The sequence below is a fragment of the Podarcis gaigeae genome (genome assembly GCF_964106915.1).
Source record: "Podarcis gaigeae genome assembly, chromosome: 2".
Taxonomy (NCBI): Eukaryota; Metazoa; Chordata; class Lepidosauria; order Squamata; family Lacertidae; genus Podarcis; species Podarcis gaigeae.
In genome coordinates, this window is record NC_139679.1 from 90,160,928 (window position 1) to 90,179,729 (window position 18,802).

General features: G+C 41.5%; 1 protein-coding gene across 1 annotated transcript; it reads left to right on the forward strand.

The window, feature by feature from the left end:
* Window positions 1-455: 455 nt before the first annotated feature.
* Window positions 456-15,031, forward strand: SEC13 (SEC13 homolog, nuclear pore and COPII coat complex component). The gene is made up of 9 exons (XM_083725103.1): window positions 456-1,008; window positions 2,587-2,631; window positions 3,725-3,840; window positions 5,029-5,180; window positions 6,079-6,212; window positions 6,899-7,032; window positions 8,105-8,225; window positions 13,483-13,629; window positions 14,264-15,031. The coding sequence occupies exons 1-9, from the start codon at window positions 1,006-1,008 to the stop codon at window positions 14,372-14,374; spliced, it is 963 nt and encodes a 320-aa protein (XP_083581229.1). The 5' UTR covers window positions 456-1,005; the 3' UTR covers window positions 14,375-15,031.
* Window positions 15,032-18,802: the final 3,771 nt, after the last annotated feature.

Below are 18,802 nucleotides of genomic sequence, written 5' to 3' on the forward strand. Positions count from 1 at the left end.
ATCAGGCTCTGGCGGCGCAGCAGCAGGAGGCCCCATTAGCTAAAGTGGTGCTTCAGGTTAAGAACAGTTTCAGGTTAAGAACGGACCTCTGGAACGAATTAAGTACTTAACCCAAGGTACCACTGTATTTTCTGGCAAAAAGATCAGCAATCTCCAGTGGATGCCATACAGACCCAGAGATTTGAGAGCTTTTCTATTGCCAAAAAGTCCTAGAATTCTTGCAGTGCTATTTGCCTCAGTTTCTCATTCTTGAATAAGTTCATTCAGGCACAGAGGTTGTATCCTCCATCTTCTACTGTGAAGACGAAAGCCATTTCAGCTTCTCTTGCATACATTCACTCCAGTATACAAATGCATAGCCCATTTTTAGCTTCTTAGCAGCAGTTATGAGGCAAGTCACAATTGCCCTTGGGAGCCAGGGAAGTGTATTTATAGGTGGGAGGCTCAAATGTTGTTTTCAGCCACTGTGCTCACTTTGAGTAAGTCACCCTTGCCCTACCTCGTAGGGAAATCGCAGGGAGTTGGGCGGAAGAGAGGAACAATGCCAGTATAATTTCCTTTGTGGGGGGAAAGGGCGGACTGAGAGCACGAGGAAACAATTATTAATTTTACAAACGTTGGAACGGGAGATGAGCGAGAACAACCTGAAGCAGCATGGGGGGGGGGCTGAGGTGGAATTTGAACTCGGGGCTCCCCAGAGACCCGCCATGAGCACAGCGCCCGCAGGTGCCAGTGGCTGAATTAACAGAGAGAACAGACTGCCAAGGGCCAGGGGCGGCGCCAAGGGAGAGCGGCCTCCGCCCGTGAGGAGCCGATGGGAAAGGAGGGCGGAACGAGCGGCAAGCGGAACCTTTGCGCGCTCAGCAGGAAGACCGTTTTTTCCCCGCCCGGGAGGCCTTCATCGTAGAACGCGCGTTTCGGCGGCGGTTTGCCACGTCTGTGAGCTGCTGAGAGCGAGAGAGCGGCTGGTGCAGCTGGAGACTCCCCTCCGCCCCGGCCGTCACCATGGTGAGGGGGCGCTCCGAGAGGGATAAAGAGGGGCCGTCGCCCACTTCCCCGCTTCCCGCGCTGAGCCCTTCGGGCCCGGCCTTCCTAGCCCCCGGCGCGGCTTGCCCAGGGGGTGGGGGTGCCCTGGGCGGGGGTGGGGAGGACGCGCTTCCCTGGTGCTGGACGTGGGGTTGCCCTTAGTAACGGGGCATCCTCGCACGCCTTTTCCCAAGGGATGCCAAGCCTGCAAAGGGTCCTCATCACCGCTACCCACCACACATGGGTTTCGGGGAAGCTTCTAATATTTGGTGAATTATTGTATTTTAATATTTTTGCTGGAAGCCGCCCAGAATAAGATTGGGGGGGCTGGCTCGGGGGAAAGAGCCGTCGCCCACTCCCGGGCTGAGCCCCATCTCCCGAGCAAGCCACATATTATCCAGCAGGGACACCCTCATGTACTTGTTACACCCCTGTTTTCCCATAGGAGGGGGGGTCAGTGAGCATGACACATACACACACACACACACACACACTGTTTTACGTTGGTGAAGGATTGGCTTTTCTTGTTTGCGTGTGTTTACTTTCGCAGTAGCTGCGCCGCTTTAAAAACATAAGGTGCCTGTTAAGAACAAAGCCTACCCAAAGTCTGGGTCAGCTCCAAAGGGTCTGGTATCTTGTCTCTAACAGGAAGCCCACAGCCAGGACATGAAGGCAGTAGTGCTTAGTGCACCCCCCCTGCTCCCACATTAACAGACGTATTTGCTGGAAGTTCCATTTAACTGCCATATTCAATAGCTGCTAAAGGATCTATTGTCCATGCTTTTGGCTGGTTCCCTTTTAAATAATCTAAGTCAGGAGACTTACCACAAGTGTGGGGCCTGATCCAGCCCTCCCCTCCAATTTTCTGCCCCCCACCCCTGGCTGCAAAAAGAAGAAAAAATAAAGTTGGTAGTGCTGGGGTGAATGGAGCCCAGTGCTATAAATATGTGGTGGATAAAGCTATTAGGGTTTACTAGTCATGGCAGTTATTTAATCTCTAGTATCGGAGACAATTTGTCTCTGAATTGGTTGCAGAGAATCTTGGTGGAAGTCCAATTGTGCTCATGTCCTCCTTGTGGGAATATTACAGCATAGGTGTCTCACGGGCCACTGTAAGAACTGAAAGCTGGATCAGCTAGGCCTTTAGACTGATCTAGCAGGGTTCATCTTATGTGTGTGTGGGTGTATATATATATATATATATATATATATATATATATATATATGTATGTATATATGTTTACAGTGCAGCAGGAAGCTTTCAGAAGTGCAAGTTTTAACTTGCTATGTCACATTCTACCTCTACTGATCTCGGTATGATGTCAATGAAGTTCCACAGGTTGTTGAGTTCAGAAAGTGATTGTACACATGGGGATGCTGCAAAGTCACCTGAGGGTTAAATCAATTCCAACTTTTTGGACACCCATTAAAACAATGCAGTCAATCCTTACATAAAAATGTGAAGCAAAAGATGATGGCATGTTTTAATCATTGAGTGAAACTCTAGGGTCAGACTCTATTATTTATTTTAAAATGTCTTGCTGTGTATTTTCCTACTAGGTGTCTGTAATTAATACAGTGGACACTTCTCATGAGGACATGATCGTAAGTATTTGCTTTTTTTAAAAAAATCTCCCCTCAAAAAAGAAAGAAATTGTAATGATTAACTTTATTTTAAAAGAATGAAGTAAATGACAGAACATTTGTCCTAAGCAACTGACTTAAAGGGACCACCTATTTCACTTGTGAGATGAGCTTGGAAGCAGTGGTGGGAATGGTAGGGGCAAAGTGAAATAGCAAGCTTGAATCCAGGGAGAGAGGCGTGAGTTGAGCATGCTGTGGCTAAGTTCCCTTTAGATTTTATGTTTAGGGAAAGTCTTGCTTAGTGACCTTTTTAATAGAACCATTATTTTGTTGTATATAGAGGAGGGTGATACAATGCATTATGGTTTTTGGAAACTGTCATAATGAGCAGAAAATGCTTTTTTTAAATAAAAAAATTATAGCAGTAGGAGCTATATGGCTGAGTGGGTAAAATGCAACGAAGGAAGGCACAACCCATCGGCATTATCTGCATTGCAATTTATTCCAGAACTGTGCTCTGTCATAATTCCCATTTGTGTCAGTGAGGACTTAGTGTTGTGTACATCTGGTGTGAAAAGCGGTTAATGGCAATCTTGCTACAAGCTTTATCCAGGGTAAATAATGGAAACTTTCTGAGTGAGTAGTAAGTAGCTTTCCAATCCCGCTCCTACTATTAATTTAGTTGACTATTTGGTGCAGGTTCTATTCTATATTATTGCAGCTTAGCCGTGTTGTATCAAAATAGCAGATAATATTGTGGCATATAGTTAACATGACCTTCCTAATAATTCTAAACTGCTTTATACTCTCCATCCTTAAATTTTAGCTATTCCCAGTAGAAGCAGAGGTGGTCAGGGCAATTTCTGCCTTCTTGAGACTCTAGCCCCGTTTTGCCAGATAGTCATCACTATCTCAGTCTGGTACGATATTGGCTGCATTTGGGTTTTCCAGGAAAATGCTGTGTGATCACACTTTTTCATCGTACTGCACTGTGATATTCAGCATTTTACACATTTGGATTTGTTGCTTTTGAGATTTTAAAACCGGTTGTATTAATTAATCAATCAATCCAGAATTTATAGATGATCATGAAAACTTCTTTATTACTTCTCAGCATGATGCTCAGATGGATTATTATGGCATGCGGTTGGCAACTTGTTCCTCAGACAGATCAGTGAAAATATTTGATGTAAGGAATGGAGGGCAAATTCTCATAGCTGACTTAAGAGGGTGAGTCAATTAAAGACAACATAATCCTATGACAAATTCCCCATTTTCAGCTTCTGCTTAGGGGTACAATTAATGGCTTTGGGGCAGAGTGGTAGAAACTTAATGTGCTTTGTTTACATGTGCAATTTTCAGTTTGCTTGATAATGTCTTCCTTCAAAGCTGTTTAACAAAACACTTCTTCGAAAGTGTATCAGTTATGATTGGCTTAAATAAGCCTCAGAATTACTTACACATATTTTGCAATTTTCAGTTACCACAGTCTGAGGGAGGGAAAACCTTTTTCTTTCAAGGGTCACATTTCTTTGGAGGTATCTATTGGGACTGCATGCCAGCACAAACTCCTTTTCTGACACCCCTTTCCTCTCCCTCGCTGTTCTACTGTGCCCAGCACACTGCTAAGAGGGAGGGACAGATCACTCCCACAGGGGGCTTTCTCCCCCTCCTTCCATCACTCTACCAATTTCAGCCTCCCTCCCCCCTATTTTTCCTCTCCTTGCCAGAACTCCTTGTCAGCTCAAATGCAAGAGGGTTCTCTCCTCTCCCTCCATTGATCTGTCTCTTTAATCTCCCCCTCAATCTGCCCCCATGAAATTAGACCAAGGACTGTACAAAATTAATCTAAGGACTACACACAACTATCAGGCTTCATGTTCCCCATTCCTAATTTTCTAGGAAGGGGAGGGAAATTTCAGCATACAATCATCAGGATAGTGGTGGGGCAGAGGAAAGAGTGAAAGAATGAACAGCACAAGAGCTGTAGTAAAAGGCATTGGGCATAATGAGTACTACCCTTGGTTGAGGAACTAGAGAGCTGAAATATTTATTTTAGAAGAATTTAGGTGAAAGGGATTTTAAAAGAGGAAGAAAATTCTGTGGAATTTGTTGTTAATTTGGGTAATTTTTCCAGCAAATCCCTTGCCCCTGTTTCCCAGACAGTGACTATTTTTGTAACTGAAATTTCCCTTTAAAAAGGTGTACTAATAGGTACATACTCTGAAATTTTAAAAATAAAAACATATGGAAAGATACTGAATTTCTGGTTACAAAATATCACTTTGATATTTTAGTGTTAATATGTATTCACAACTGGAAATATTTCCATGACACTGAATGGCTTGTAAATGCTCTTGATAATAAAGTCTTGGTGCACTAATACCCCCCCCTTCAATTCCTTCTGCTTTTTTGTAGACACGAAGGCCCTGTTTGGCAGGTTGCCTGGGCTCATCCCATGTATGGAAACATCCTGGCTTCCTGTTCCTATGACAGGAAGGTTATTATCTGGAAGGAGGAGAATGGTACCTGGGAAAAGGCACATGAATACACAGGGCACGATTCTTCAGGTACTGGTTGTTCTTCCTGCTAGCTAGCTGAGTACAGTCGTACGTTGGAAGTCAAACAGTTTAGTTCTCGAATGTTTTGGCTCCCGATCAAAACCCGGAAGTGACTGTTCCAGTTTCTGAACATTCTTTTGGAAGCTTCCTGCAGACAATTGGAAGCCGTGCTTCGGTTTTCAAATGTTTCGGAAGTCAAATGGACTTCCGGAACGGATTCCGTTTGACTTCCAAGGTACGACTGTACTTTGTTGCTTCAGTTATAATTTTCATGCATTGATTAGAGACTTCATGCAGTCATGCTGGTCCCAGATCTTTGTCTGGTCTTCCTTAATTAAGCTTCTGTTGCATGTCCGTTGTCCTTTTCTGTGTAATGCTCTGTTAAAGACCGAACTTCACAGACAGTGAAAGTAAAAGAATTTATTTAGGAAACAAAATCATACCGACTGGAATGGTAATGGCATTTTATTGCATTTTGTTATCATTCTGATTGTGAGCCAGTTTGAAAGGCTCTTAGTCCTGGAATGCAGCCTAAAAAAATCATCTGTGGTGTTTTTCTGTTATTACAATGCAACTGTCTGCTATCAACCCCATTTCCAGATGTTACATTATACTAATTTTGGTAAAGCATTACTAGTATCAATAAACTATGTACTGCCTTAAGTGCAGTCACAGAGAAATCTACCTTGGTACCATCTAAAATTCCTAAAACTTAATTGCTATTTAAAAACAAAAGCTTTAAGCATAATGTGACAGACTTTTAATCCACTTAACAAGCCTAGGCTTCTGCTCTGATTGCCTCAGTCATTGCTGACAGATCCATTCAGGTCAAGGTACACATGAATTCCCCTCAACTTTTAAGTAGCCTTTATAAATAATTCAACCATTTTTTTGTGTTTTCTGGCAGTGAATTCCGTATGTTGGGCACCACAAGACTTTGGATTGATCCTGGCTTGCGGCAGCTCTGATGGGGCCATCTCTCTGCTAAGCTGCAGTGGTGATGGAACATGGGACGTGAAAAAAATCAGCAATGCACATACAGTGAGTAATTTTAATGGGATTCTTTTATTGTGTATTTCAGATATGGATGTTTATTTTAATGTCTGTGCAACAATTTTATTCTTTGTAAACTGCATAGAAACCTGTTTTAACATTAAGTTGCATGTAAATCAATATATAATAATCACATTTTTGTTGCAGAAAGTTTTGCTACTCTGTAGTACTGAACTGAAGATAAAACGAAAAGCCACTTTGATGGAATGTCAGATGTCCAAAAACATAGCTAATATGTTTGCATATGGGAAGGCCCATACCCCAGTGGTTAGAGTGCATATGTGGAAGAAGACAGTCCAAAGTTCAGTTGCTGATGTTTCCATTTAAGAAACTCCTGGTAACAGGACTGGAAAATATGTCTGCCTTAAAATAAAATAAAAAGCAGAGAGCTGGTGCTAGTACAATAGGCAGTAGCTGTCTAGATCGTCTGGCAGTGAAAGGCAGTTTCATAAGTCCAAACAAATAATATGACATTGACTCAGGACCTTCATTTCTTGACATAATTGTACTGCTCTGTTTAACGTGAATGTATTCAGAATAGCATGATAAAGGGTATGCTTAGTATGCTACTTCAGTAAGTATCCTGTCATTATGTTAGTTGTGTTAAGAAATATTTGGATGCTTGCTTTGGCTACAAATAGAAAGAAACTGCATAAATTTGTGATCTTGCATAGATTGGCTGCAATGCTGTTAGCTGGGCCCCTGCAGTTGTACCAGGAAGCCTTATAGAACCGCCATCAAGCCAAAAACCAAACTACATTAAGCGTTTTGCATCAGGCGGCTGTGATAACCTTATCAAGATTTGGAAGTAAGTTGTCCTGTCAAATTTACCTAAAGTCTTCCAATATGACGGACCTTTCTTTGTATTTCCTCTTTTCAACCTCCCCCCACCCACACTCCTTCCAAGGTATTAAAATTGCTTAAAAGGCTTTATTTCTGACTAACCTCGCTCACTTTCATTCCAATGTGTGCATCTGTGCATGCACATCCACGTCTTAGAGCCCAAATGGCTTTATCTGGAGTTTCAAACAGCAGCTGTCTTCTGAAGAGACTTAAAAATTACCTCCATATTCACAGGCAGCTTCAAATATGGCATGGGAAGCTGCTGTTTAAAACAGAAAGTCCTACAAAGCCCTTATGTTATCATTGAAGTGGGTTGTCGGAACAAGGCTTTATGAAATTTATGTATCTTGGGTATAGGATCAGCCCGTTATTTGTAGTGTTGTAGTGTTGCTTTGACAGAATGGCTGTCCCAACTTTAGGTTTTTGCTCTTGTTTTGTGGAAGGTTAGCATTTTTTATTGTTATTACTGTTATTATTTAAATTTATATAGTCATCCGTAGATCTCAGGGCATTTCACAACATAAAATTACTATATAAAGAGCACAAAATACGTAATTAAATACAAACAAACCAAGAACCCCCCCCCCCCCAAATCCCATGATACATTTAAAAGGACACGGGATGTCAATCAGCCAAAGGCCTGCTTGAAGAAAAACGTTTTCACCTGGTGCCTAAAGGTGTATAATGAATGCGCAAACCTGGGGAGAGCATTCCACGAACAGGGAGCCCCTGTAGAAAGGGCTTGTTCTCACATTGCCACCCTCCAGACCTCTCATGGAAGGAAGCACATGAAAAAGGGCCTCAGAGGATGATCTCAGGGTCTGAGCAGGTTCATATGGAGAGAGGCAGTCCTTGAGTTACTCTGGTCCCGAGCCACTTAAGGCATTATAGGTTAAAACCAACACTTTAAATTGGGCCCAGATAACTGGCAGCCAGTATTACAACACTATAATAAGCTTCTGCATGGGAAATACGATGAGAAGATGTTTTGCTTTGCTCTTTCTAAATTTGCACCTTTCTCCCTCGAATCCTGCCAGAGAAGAAGATGGCCAGTGGAAAGAAGAACAAAAGCTTGAAGCTCACAGTGACTGGGTCAGAGATGTAGCCTGGGCCCCCTCCATAGGCTTGCCAACAAGTACTATTGCCAGCTGCTCACAGGTAGAGATTGAATGGAGTAAATTATATACAGTTACTTTTCACATAACATTTAGCTACTACAGTGGTGCCTCGCAAGACGAAAAGAATCCGTTCCGCGAGTCTCTTCGTCTTGCAGTTTTTTCGTCTTGCGAAGCAAGCCCATTAGCGGATTAGCGCTATTAGCGGCTTAGCAGATCAGCTGTTAAGCGGCTTAGCGGATCAGCTGATAGGCGGCTTAGCGGCTTGGGAAAAAGGGGGGGGAGGAAAAACCCCCGCAGGAACTCGCAAGACATTTTCGTCTTGCGAAGCAAGCCCATAGGAAATTCGTTTTGCGAAGCACCTCCAAAACAGAAAACCCTTTCGTCTAGCGGGTTTTCCGTCTTGCGAGGCATTCGTCTTGCAGGACACCACTGTATAGGCAAAGAAAGCTCCTGAGACCGCCACCTTCTGCTTAGAAGCTGTGGTTGGATCCAGAGATTCCATGAGTGAAATTCAGCTAATAGAAAGTTATTTGGAAGATAGGGTTGGGGAAGAGAGAGGGGTGGTTTTCACCAATTCTTCCCTTCCCCTGTATCTCCCCAAAATCAGAGTACAGTGGTACCTCGGGTTACAGACTCCGCTAACCCAGAAATAGTACCTCAGGTTAAGAACTTTACCTCAGGATGAAAACAGAAATCGCGTGGCAGCGGCGCGGCAGCAGCAGGAGGCCCCATTAGCTAAAGTGGTACCTCAGGTTAAGAACAGTTTCAGCTTAAGAGCAGACCTCAAAAACGAATTAAGTTCTTAACCCGAAGTACCACTGTAGTGTGGAAAGTGGTGCAGAGGATTTCAGGAAGAAGAGGAGATCAGCAAAAATCACTTCACCAATCCTTCCTCCTCCAGGAGTCTCCACTAGATCTCAGGCCCTACACCAAGTGGAAAGAGTCTGGATCTGACTGACTTTTTAAAAAAATCATATATTTTAGTTTCACTTTATTTCATCTAGCAAAAGATGTATCACTGATCTATAAAATTCATAATCTAAAAGTGCATTTGCTGATTTATCAGTACAGTGGTACCTCGGGTTACATACGCTTCAGGTTACAGACTCCACTAACCTAGAAATAGTACCTCGGATTAAGAACGTTGCTTCAGGATGAGAACAGAAATTGTGCTTCGGCGGCGCAGCAGCAGCAGGAGGCCCCATTAGCTAAAGTGGTGCTTCAGGTTAAAAACAGTTTCAGGTTAAGAACGGACCTCCGGAACAAATTAAGTACTTAACCCGAGGTACCACTGTACACTACTGACAAGGCATATACATCCAACAGGCTAGTTTGGGTAGCTCCGCAATAGGTAACTGATTCAAGCTTGCAGGAATTCATTGTGGCGCAGTCCTTTCTGGGCTGTACCACATAGTCTTCAGATTTGGGGATGCATATTTGATGTGCCATGTAAATCTATCTATCTATCTATCTATCTATCTATCTATCTATCTATCTATCTATCTATCTATCTATCGTATCTATCTCCCTGCATACGGAAAGCTGGCATGTTAACAGTGCTACTTATTTATTTAATACAGTCATACCTCGAGTTACAGATGCTTCAGGTTGCGTTTTTTCAGGTTATGGACGTGCCGAAACCCAGAAGTACCAGAATGGGTTACTTCTGGGTTTCGGCAGTTGCGCATGTGCAGAAGCGCCAAATAGCAACCCGCGTGTGCACAGACGCGGCACTGTAGGTTGCGAACGTGCCTCCCGCACGGATCACATTTGCAACCCAAGCATCCACTGTGATAGTAAAAGTAAGCCTGCCATGTTCACTTGTACACACTTAAACTTTGAAGCAATATATATTTTTTAAAAAAATATTTTTATTAAAGTTTCAACAAATTTTTATCATAACACAAAACAACACAATATCAGACAAAACACAATATGAAACATACAAAAACAGAAAAAATTATATAAGTTCAAATCTTAATTTCTTGTAGCTTACTTTCCCGACTTCCTCACACCTCCCCTTTCCGTATTCCAGTTTCTAATTTGTTTTCAGCAAATCCTTCCACTATTTTGATTAATTTTAATATTGCTTATTTTCTTTTAAATTAACCATTCCGCTACTGACCACTTATCTTCTAATCCCCCATCATTTTAACATTGATTAATTTTGCTATATTTCTTTACTTATTGCTCATAAAACATCTTTACATATTCCTTTCAACTATGTCACTAATGCCGCACTATCTTTATATCCTGCATCACTTTAACATTCAAATAGTTTGCAGTGTTTTTGCAGATAGTCTTTAAATTTCTTCCAATCTTCTTCCGTTTGTTCTTCTCCCGTATCTCGGATTCTGCCAGTCATTTCTGCCAATTCCATGTAGTCAATCAATTGCATCTGCCATTCTTCCAGGGTGGGCAAATCTTGTGTCTTCCAGTACTTTGCGATGAGTATTCTTGCTGCTGTTGTTGCATACATAAAAAGAGTTCTGTCCTTCTTTAGCACCATCTGGCCGACAATGCCCAAAAGAAAGGCCTCTGGTTTCTTAAGAAAGGTATACTTAAATACCTTTTTCAGTTCATTATAGATCATTTCCCAGAAAGCCTTAACCTTTGGGCACGTCCACCACAGGTGAAAGAATGTTCCCTCAGTTTCCTTACATTTCCAACATTTATTGTCAGGCAAATGGTATATTTTTGCAAGCTTGACTGGTGTCATGTACCACCTATAAATCATTTTCATAATATTTTCTTTCAAGGCATTACATGCCGTGAATTTCACACCAGTGGTCCATAACCGTTCCCAGTCAGCAAACATAATGTTATAACCGATGTCTTGTGCCCACTTAATCATAGCTGATTTGACCGTTTCATCCTGAGTATTCCACTTTAACAGCAAGTTGTACATTCTTGAAAGTGCCTTGGTCTTAGGTTCTAACAATTCCGTTTCTAATTTCAATTTTTCCACCTGGAAACCTATTTTTTTTATCCATATTAAAAACCTCTCTAATTTGGTGATAGTGTAGCCAATCTCGCACTTTATCTTTTAATTTCTCAAAACTCTGCAATCTCCATGTGTCTCCATTTTGTTCTAATACCTCCCAGTATTTCGGCCATTTGGCCTCCATATTGAGTCTTTTCAGAGCCTTAGCTTCCATAGGTGACAACCACCTTGGGGTCTTATTTTCCAACAAATCTTTGTATCTTGTCCAGACATTAAAAACTGCTTTCCTGACAATATGGTTCTTGAATGCTTTATGAGCTCTAACCTTGTCATACCACAAATATGCATGCCACCCGAACGCATTGTTAAACCCTTCCAAATCTAGAATGTCAGTGTTTTCAAGAAGTAGCCAGTCTTTCATCCAGCAGAATGCTGCTGATTCATAATATAGCTTCATGTCCGGCAGGGCAAACCCCCCTCTTTCCTTAGCATCAGTCAATATTTTAAATTTTATTCTGGGCTTTTTGCCCTGCCAGACAAACTTAGAAATGTCTCTCTGCCACCTCTTGAAACAGTCCATCCTGTCCACAATCTGCAAGGTTTGAAACAAAAACAACATTTTTGGCAATACATTCATCTTTATAGCAGCAATTCGACCCAACAAGGAGAGCTTCAATTTTGACCAGATTTCTAAATCTTTTTTAATCTCTGACCAGCATTTTTCATAATTATCTTTAAATAGATTCAGATTTTTGGCTGTCATGTTTATCCCTAGGTATTTCACTTTCTTCACCACATTTAAATCTGTCTCTTTCTGAAACCTTTCTATTTCCATTAACGTCATATTTTTCTCCAATACTTTAGTGTTCTGCTTATTTAGTTTAAATCCTGCCACATGACCAAATTCCTGAATCAGTTCTAAAACTCTTTTCGTACTAGATTCTGGCTCCTGTAACGTCAAAACCAGGTCATCTGTAAAGGCTTTAAGTTTATATTGTTTAGCTCCGACCTGAATTCCTTTGATCAACTGGTCCTTCCTAATCATATTCAAGAGCACTTCCAGGACCGAGATAAATAGCAATGGAGAGATAGGGCAACCCTGTCGTGTTCCTTTTTCAATTTTAATCTCTTCTGACACCACATTATTAACTATCAATTTTGCCTTTTGTTCTGAATAGATTGCTTCTAAACTATTTTCAAACCCTCGTCCCACACCCATTCCCTTAAGATTTTTCTTCATAAAACTCCAAGAAATATTATCAAAGGCCTTCTCCGCATCAATAAAAATTAACACTGCTTTTGTATTAGTGTTTGTTTGCAATAGCTCCAATATGTCAATAATGTTCCTTGTGTTATCAGACAAATGTCTACCTGGGAGAAAGCCTGCCTGATCTTTATGTATTACTTCATTTAACACTCTTTTCAATCTGTTGGCTAAAATATCTGCAAAAAAAATTATAATCCACATTTAAAAGGGATATGGGACGGTAGTTCTTAAGTTGTGCCTTTTCAGCTTCGGATTTTGGTATGAGTGTGATGAAAGCTTCTTTCCACGACTCCGGTGCCTTCTTCCCCTCCATAATCTCGTTGCACACCTCCTTCAATGGTTGAATTAAATAGTCTTTCAAAGTCTTATAATACTTGGAGGTTAACTCGTCCGGCCCTGGAGACTTGCCCAATTGCATGTTCTGGATGGCACCTTCAGTCTCCTGTTCTGTTATCTTATAGTTCAATATTGTCTTGTTTTCTTGAGATAGTTTTTGTAATCCATTAGTTCTTAAAAATTGGTCTATATCGGTCTCTTTCTGCGGCCCCTGTGTATAAAGTTGTTTGAAGTATCTCTGGAAGCACTTTCTAATCTCCACCGGATTCTGGATATTTCTCCCTTCAATCTCGAGGTTAGTAACCGTGTTCAGCTTCTGTCTTTTTTTCAACTGCCATGCCAGCAGTTTTCCACAAAAGTTTGAAGCAATATAATCCATGTAAAACCTATCCAGGGATGGGGAACTTTGCCCTCCAGATGTTGTTTGACACCAACTCCCACCAACCCCTGCCAGTAGGGCCAACGGTCAGGAATGATGGGAATTGTACCCTCTATATATTATTATACCACAAGTTTCTCACCTCTGACCTGTGTCAATATGCTAATGTCTGTAAACTTGCTTGTTGGAAATGTATACAGTATTTTTAGGGGCCAACAATTACGGGCTTCTAAATGGTGCAGCCACATGCCCTTGGGATGCTGCCTAAGTGGTTCTGAAAATAAGATGCCCTTGATAAGGAGGCCTTGCTGTATTTAGTGCTGAATGTGAGCTTGCCCTTGTCCTTACAACTTTGCTTGTTGTTTTTCTAGGATGGCAGAGTTTTTATCTGGATGTGTGATGATCCCTCTGGAAATTCATGGTCACCAAAATTGCTACACAAGTTCAATGACGTAGTCTGGCATGTTAGCTGGTCCATTACTGCAAATATTCTTGCAGTGTCTGGAGGAGATAATAAAGTGAGTGTAAAGCATTTTATTCTTATACTTTCAGTCACATGGCCATATGCAGGCATCAGTCTAACTAGTTTTTATGCTCATGAGATCCAATTTTTTCAGTTCTGATCCTTATTTGTAGTCAGAGAATAAACCAGCTTCCCAATTTGGATATATAGGGAAACTAAATTAACAAAAGGCTGCAAGTCTTGCACCTCAATGTGAGAAACAGAGGAAGAGAGTGCACAAACCCAAGGTTTCCTCTTGATTTACTAAGATAAGGCTTATTATACCAAGATCATCATGTCTAAACCAGGCCTATATCTTCCTAGGTTCTAGCAGGGGGGGGGGGGGAGGAATCTACTTTTTCTAGAAGTTTAATAACTTTTTTAAAAGTTAAAAACAGACATCAGTTAACCATATTTTCACTAAGTTGTATTGACTTTAGCAATGTTGGAAGAAGTTAAATTTAAACATTAGCTTGCCTTGTGTGAATTTAATTGAATCTGTTTGGAGTGGGAATACTGTGCTGCCTCAAATATGGAATGACTGGCAACTATTGGCAAGGGGAAATTCTCAGAATAAACTCATGTTGCCAAGTGCAGTGGATTCTAAAACCTGGGCAAGAACTAAACACTCTTCTTCTGATCTTTTACAGGTAACTTTATGGAAAGAATCTGTAGATGGACAGTGGGCATGCATCAGCGATGTTAATAAGGGCCAGGGAGCAGTATCTGCTATTACAGAAGGGCAACAGAATGAACAGTGACAAATGGGTTAACATCAATCCCAAATTATCAATGCAAGGAAATAGACATGATTTTTACTACTTTTCTTATTAAACCAAATTTATTTGATCTGGCACAAGCAAAGCTATCGTTTCAGGAAAGCTATACATACCATAGCATTTTGCCTTAATTGACACTTGGTAAAATTCAAGGCAAACTGTACATCAAAAGGTATTGCTCAGTTGCAGTGAGATTTTTTTCTTTTAAGCATCACTTCATTTTCTTCATTAATTTGCTGGGAAACTCTTGATAAGCCTTCCATTAACTCCTCTCCATTAGGAGGAGAGGAAAAGTTTCTATGGATCAATATCTCTCTTTCAGAATGACTTGTTATATTTTCTACAGTCTTCTTATCATTTAAAGCCTGGTAATGTTTTCTCTTTCAACAAAAAGAAAGAAACTCTGCATCAGATACCTAATACAGAATTTGAACTTAAGCAAGAGAGATGGAGACTGCCTTTTAAACATGGAGAAGGATTACCAGAAATTCAAAGTTGCTTTTGTTCTACAGTTTGCCCTTCTATTAGTTGCAAGTACTTGTGAAATTGACCTCCAAAATATTATCAAGCTAATAAACTCTAAGCCACTTTGTGAACCTCTTTTTGTTTAAAAGAAAAAATAAAGTCTGATCAAAACAATCTCAACTGTTTGGAAAGAAGGCTACTTTTTACAGAGGTTATTTTATATATTTTCTCCCCCTGTAAATATGTATCATCAAGTTATTGGTCCAAAGCTTGCTTTTCATTTTGTCCAAAGGTTACTTCATAAACAAGTAGAGTGAAAACAGCAAGAGCTAAAGAAGAGCAAAATCTGCTTGTGTGACAGGGAAGGAAATGGGGCAGCAGTAAAATCTGACCAAGTCAAAAGTATTAAGAGCCAGATATGAGGACAACAATCATTTCTTAAGTCTATTGTCTTTCAAGCAGGCTAGTTCTTTTCAGTCTCCTATTCTGCTTCGGTCAGATATCATGTGCAGTAATGTGTCTGGAGTTTTAGAAGGGTATCAACAATCTGGAATGTGTACAGAGAAGGAAGCCAAATGAAGGTGAGGAGTCTGGAGAGCAACTCCTCCAACTCCTTCAACTTTTCACCATAGAAGAGATTATTCAGATGTGATATGATGACAATCTATCATAAAGATGTTGGAGCCATTTTTTTCTGATGCTCCAGAGGGTAGGACCTGAAGCAACAAATTTAAACACGGGGTGAGTTTCTGCCTGTCAGTTGTAGGGGCGAATTTCCTGTGTCAGCACAGGGTTGAACTACCGTACTTTCCTGTGTATAAGACTATGTTTTCCCCCCTTTAAAAATCATTCTAAAAAGTGGGGGTCATCTTATACATGAGTAGTGCATAGGGTGGACGTTTGCTTGGTTGCTGCCGCGGCTGTCAGCAACTATTGTGTGTGTTATTGGTTGGTGCATCAATGGGTGGTGTTGATTGGCCAACGCTCCAGCAGTTGGGTGGGTGATTGACAGCTTCTACTGGTGATGGGACAGACAGGAGGTGGATTTTGAGATGTGTGCGGGTGAGCGATTTTTAGCAATCCCCCCCCAAAAAAGCTCAACAACTGTGTGCCATCTCCCCCCATTTTCTTAAATTTGAGTCTCCCAAAATAGGGGGCGTCTTATACATGGGGGTGTCTTATAGATGGAAAAGTACGGTAGTATGAAGGCTCTACCTGGTGCAAAAAGCTATGGATAGATTGCTGATGGGGACAGGCAATATCACCAGCACATAACTGAGGCACTTAAAAGCTTGCACTGGCTGCATACCAGGCCAGGTTCAGGGCTCTTGTGTTAATTTACAAGGCCTTTGACAACTTGGGTGCAGGATACCTCAAGGACTGTCTGATTCATTATAGCCCTGTCTGATCACTGAGGACTTCAGGGGAGTCGCTGTTAGTGGTCCCCCATGGCAAGGATGCATGGCTTATATCAGGGGTCAGCAAATTTTTCGGTAGGGGGCCAGTCCACTGTCCCTCAGACCTTGTGGGGGGCCGGACTATATTTTGAAGAAGGGAAAAAAAGAACGAATTCCTATGCCCCACAAATAACCCAGAGATGCATTTTAAATAAAAACACACATTTTATTCATTTTACTCATGTAAAAACACGCTGATTCCTGGACCGTCCATGGGCTGGATTAGAAGGCAATTGGGCCGGATCTGGCCGCCGGGCCTTAGTCTGCCTACCCATGGCTTATATCAGGCTTCCTCAACCTCGGCCCTCCAGATGTTTTGAGACTACAAACCACCCTGGCAGACTGGCCTGTCTAAATTCAGATGACCTTCATTGGCTGGTGGAAGATCACCAAAGAGCTGGCTCAGTGGGGGCCTCCGAAAAGGGAATGCCAAAGCCGCTGCTAAATTTGCTGTAAGCATTATTTGTACGTATCTCAGATTTGAGTAGTTTTCTCCCTTTATAGATGTTAGCTTAAACACTTAACAACTGTAACATTCTGTTTCACTGGGGGAATAAATATAAGGCCAGTATTTCCGAGAACACTTATAGCTCAAGCTATTATGTCAGTGCCGTAGTAAAGAGAGATGCTTTCAGCTGATAAATGTTGTCCTCTTGCCCCTGAAACCCAGCCCAAAGCGAATGCTTTGTTTTCATAGCAAAACCTTCACAAAAGGTCAGGTTTACTTGTTACCTTTCTGTCTACAGTTTCCATCACTAGCTCAGAATCTCATCACCCAAGCCATATGGCTCTGGTTTTTTTTAAAGGTGTGAAAAATGGAATGCTGGCAAAAGTACAAACTTCCCTCCCTAAAGAGGGAGGCATATTTGCCAGTGTTGTGGTTGTACCCTCAGGTTAAATTTTAAAAACCCACCTATGGTGCTGTGGAACATATTAGGCACTTTGCTAGGTAATATACTGGGTACATTAAGGGTCTTTACTAGAGCATTCTGCTGCATGAAAAATGATTTATTGCCTTCTGTTGATAGCATGATTTGCAATCCTACTTATCCTTCAGTTCAAAAGAATTCACTGCCAACAATTAAGCATAGGATCACAGCCAAACTATAAGAAGTAACTGGGAAAAGCCAAAAACTGCTTTTTGAGTAGTTTGGATCAATTTAACCATATTGAAACTATCACACAAACAGGAAAACAAAAGAGGAATATGTAGAATTTTAAGTTTCCCACAGAACCAAAAAACATGTTCTCTAGCTAAAAAAAATATATATTTTTGTCATATAGCTAAATAGATATTCCTCCCTTCAAAGCAGTTCACAAAAGCACTGCAACTAAAAAATGGCAACAAAATAAAACCAACATCATTTGCAAGGAGGGGGGAAATCTTAAAACTAAAAGCTAGGTGATCTTTTTGAAAGTCGTAACAGCATGTCAAAGGCTTAAAAGCGTAAGGCCCAAATGAACTTCTCTAGGGTGAGAATTGGTTGTGGCAACAGAAAAGTCACGGCTTCTCCAAAATAACCCTGGGAACTGTAGTTTGTTAAGGCCTTTGTTAACAAACTACAGTTCCCACGATTCTTTGAGGCAAGTTGTGCCTTAAAGTGGTATAAAGTGTACTGTACTTTAGATGCATGGTGTGGATGTGACGCCAGTCTCATGGCGCATGCAGCTGTAGCTCTGAATGAGATTAGATGCAGAGCAAGGCCCTAATGGACAGGCAGGATTCTATGGGAAGAGGTGGTGCTTTCAAATATCCTGGCCTCATACCATTTAAGATTTGGGAGGTAAGAACCAGCAGGTAGAGAGGGTACACTACACTCCTACACACCATGATGATTCTGATTGCTGCTAGATCAACAGTCCCTTCCCATACCACCCACCACTCTAGTGAAGTAGCCTCCAACTTTTTCAGACTTGAGATCCACCTTCAACCCAAACTTTGCATTTGGGAACCCAATTCTTAATCAGACCATATATTTGTATAGTTTTAGTGCAGCTGACAGATGGTGCAGATGGTGACAGCAGTCACGAAATTAAAAGACGCCTGCTCCTTGGGAGAAAGGCAATGGTAAACCTAGACAGCATCTTAAAAAGCAGAGACATCACCTTGCCAACAAAGGTCCGTATAGTTAAGGCCATGGTTTTCCCAGTAGTGATGTATGGAAGTGAGAGCTGGACCATAAAGAAGGCTGATCGCTGAAGAATTTATGCTTTTGGGTTATGGTGCTGGAGGAGACTCTTGAGAGTCCCATGGACTGAAGAAGATCAAACCTATCCATTCTTAAGGAAATCAGCCCTGAGTGCTCACTGGAAGGACAGATCCTGAAGCTGAGGCTCCAATACTTGGGCCACCTCATGAGAAGAGAAGACTCCCTGGAAAAGACCCTGATGTTGGGAAAGATTGAGGGCACAAGGAGAAGGGGACAACAGAGGACGAGATGGTTGGACAGTGTTCTCAAAGCTACAAACATGAGTTTGACCAAACTGC

Coding starts and splice junctions, on each gene's coding strand:
- SEC13 (XM_083725103.1), top strand. Junction 2,632..3,724: donor CTTCTCATGAGGACATGATC/GTAAGTATTTGC, acceptor ATTACTTCTCAG/CATGATGCTCAGATGGATTA. Junction 13,630..14,263: donor TGTCTGGAGGAGATAATAAA/GTGAGTGTAAAG, acceptor GATCTTTTACAG/GTAACTTTATGGAAAGAATC.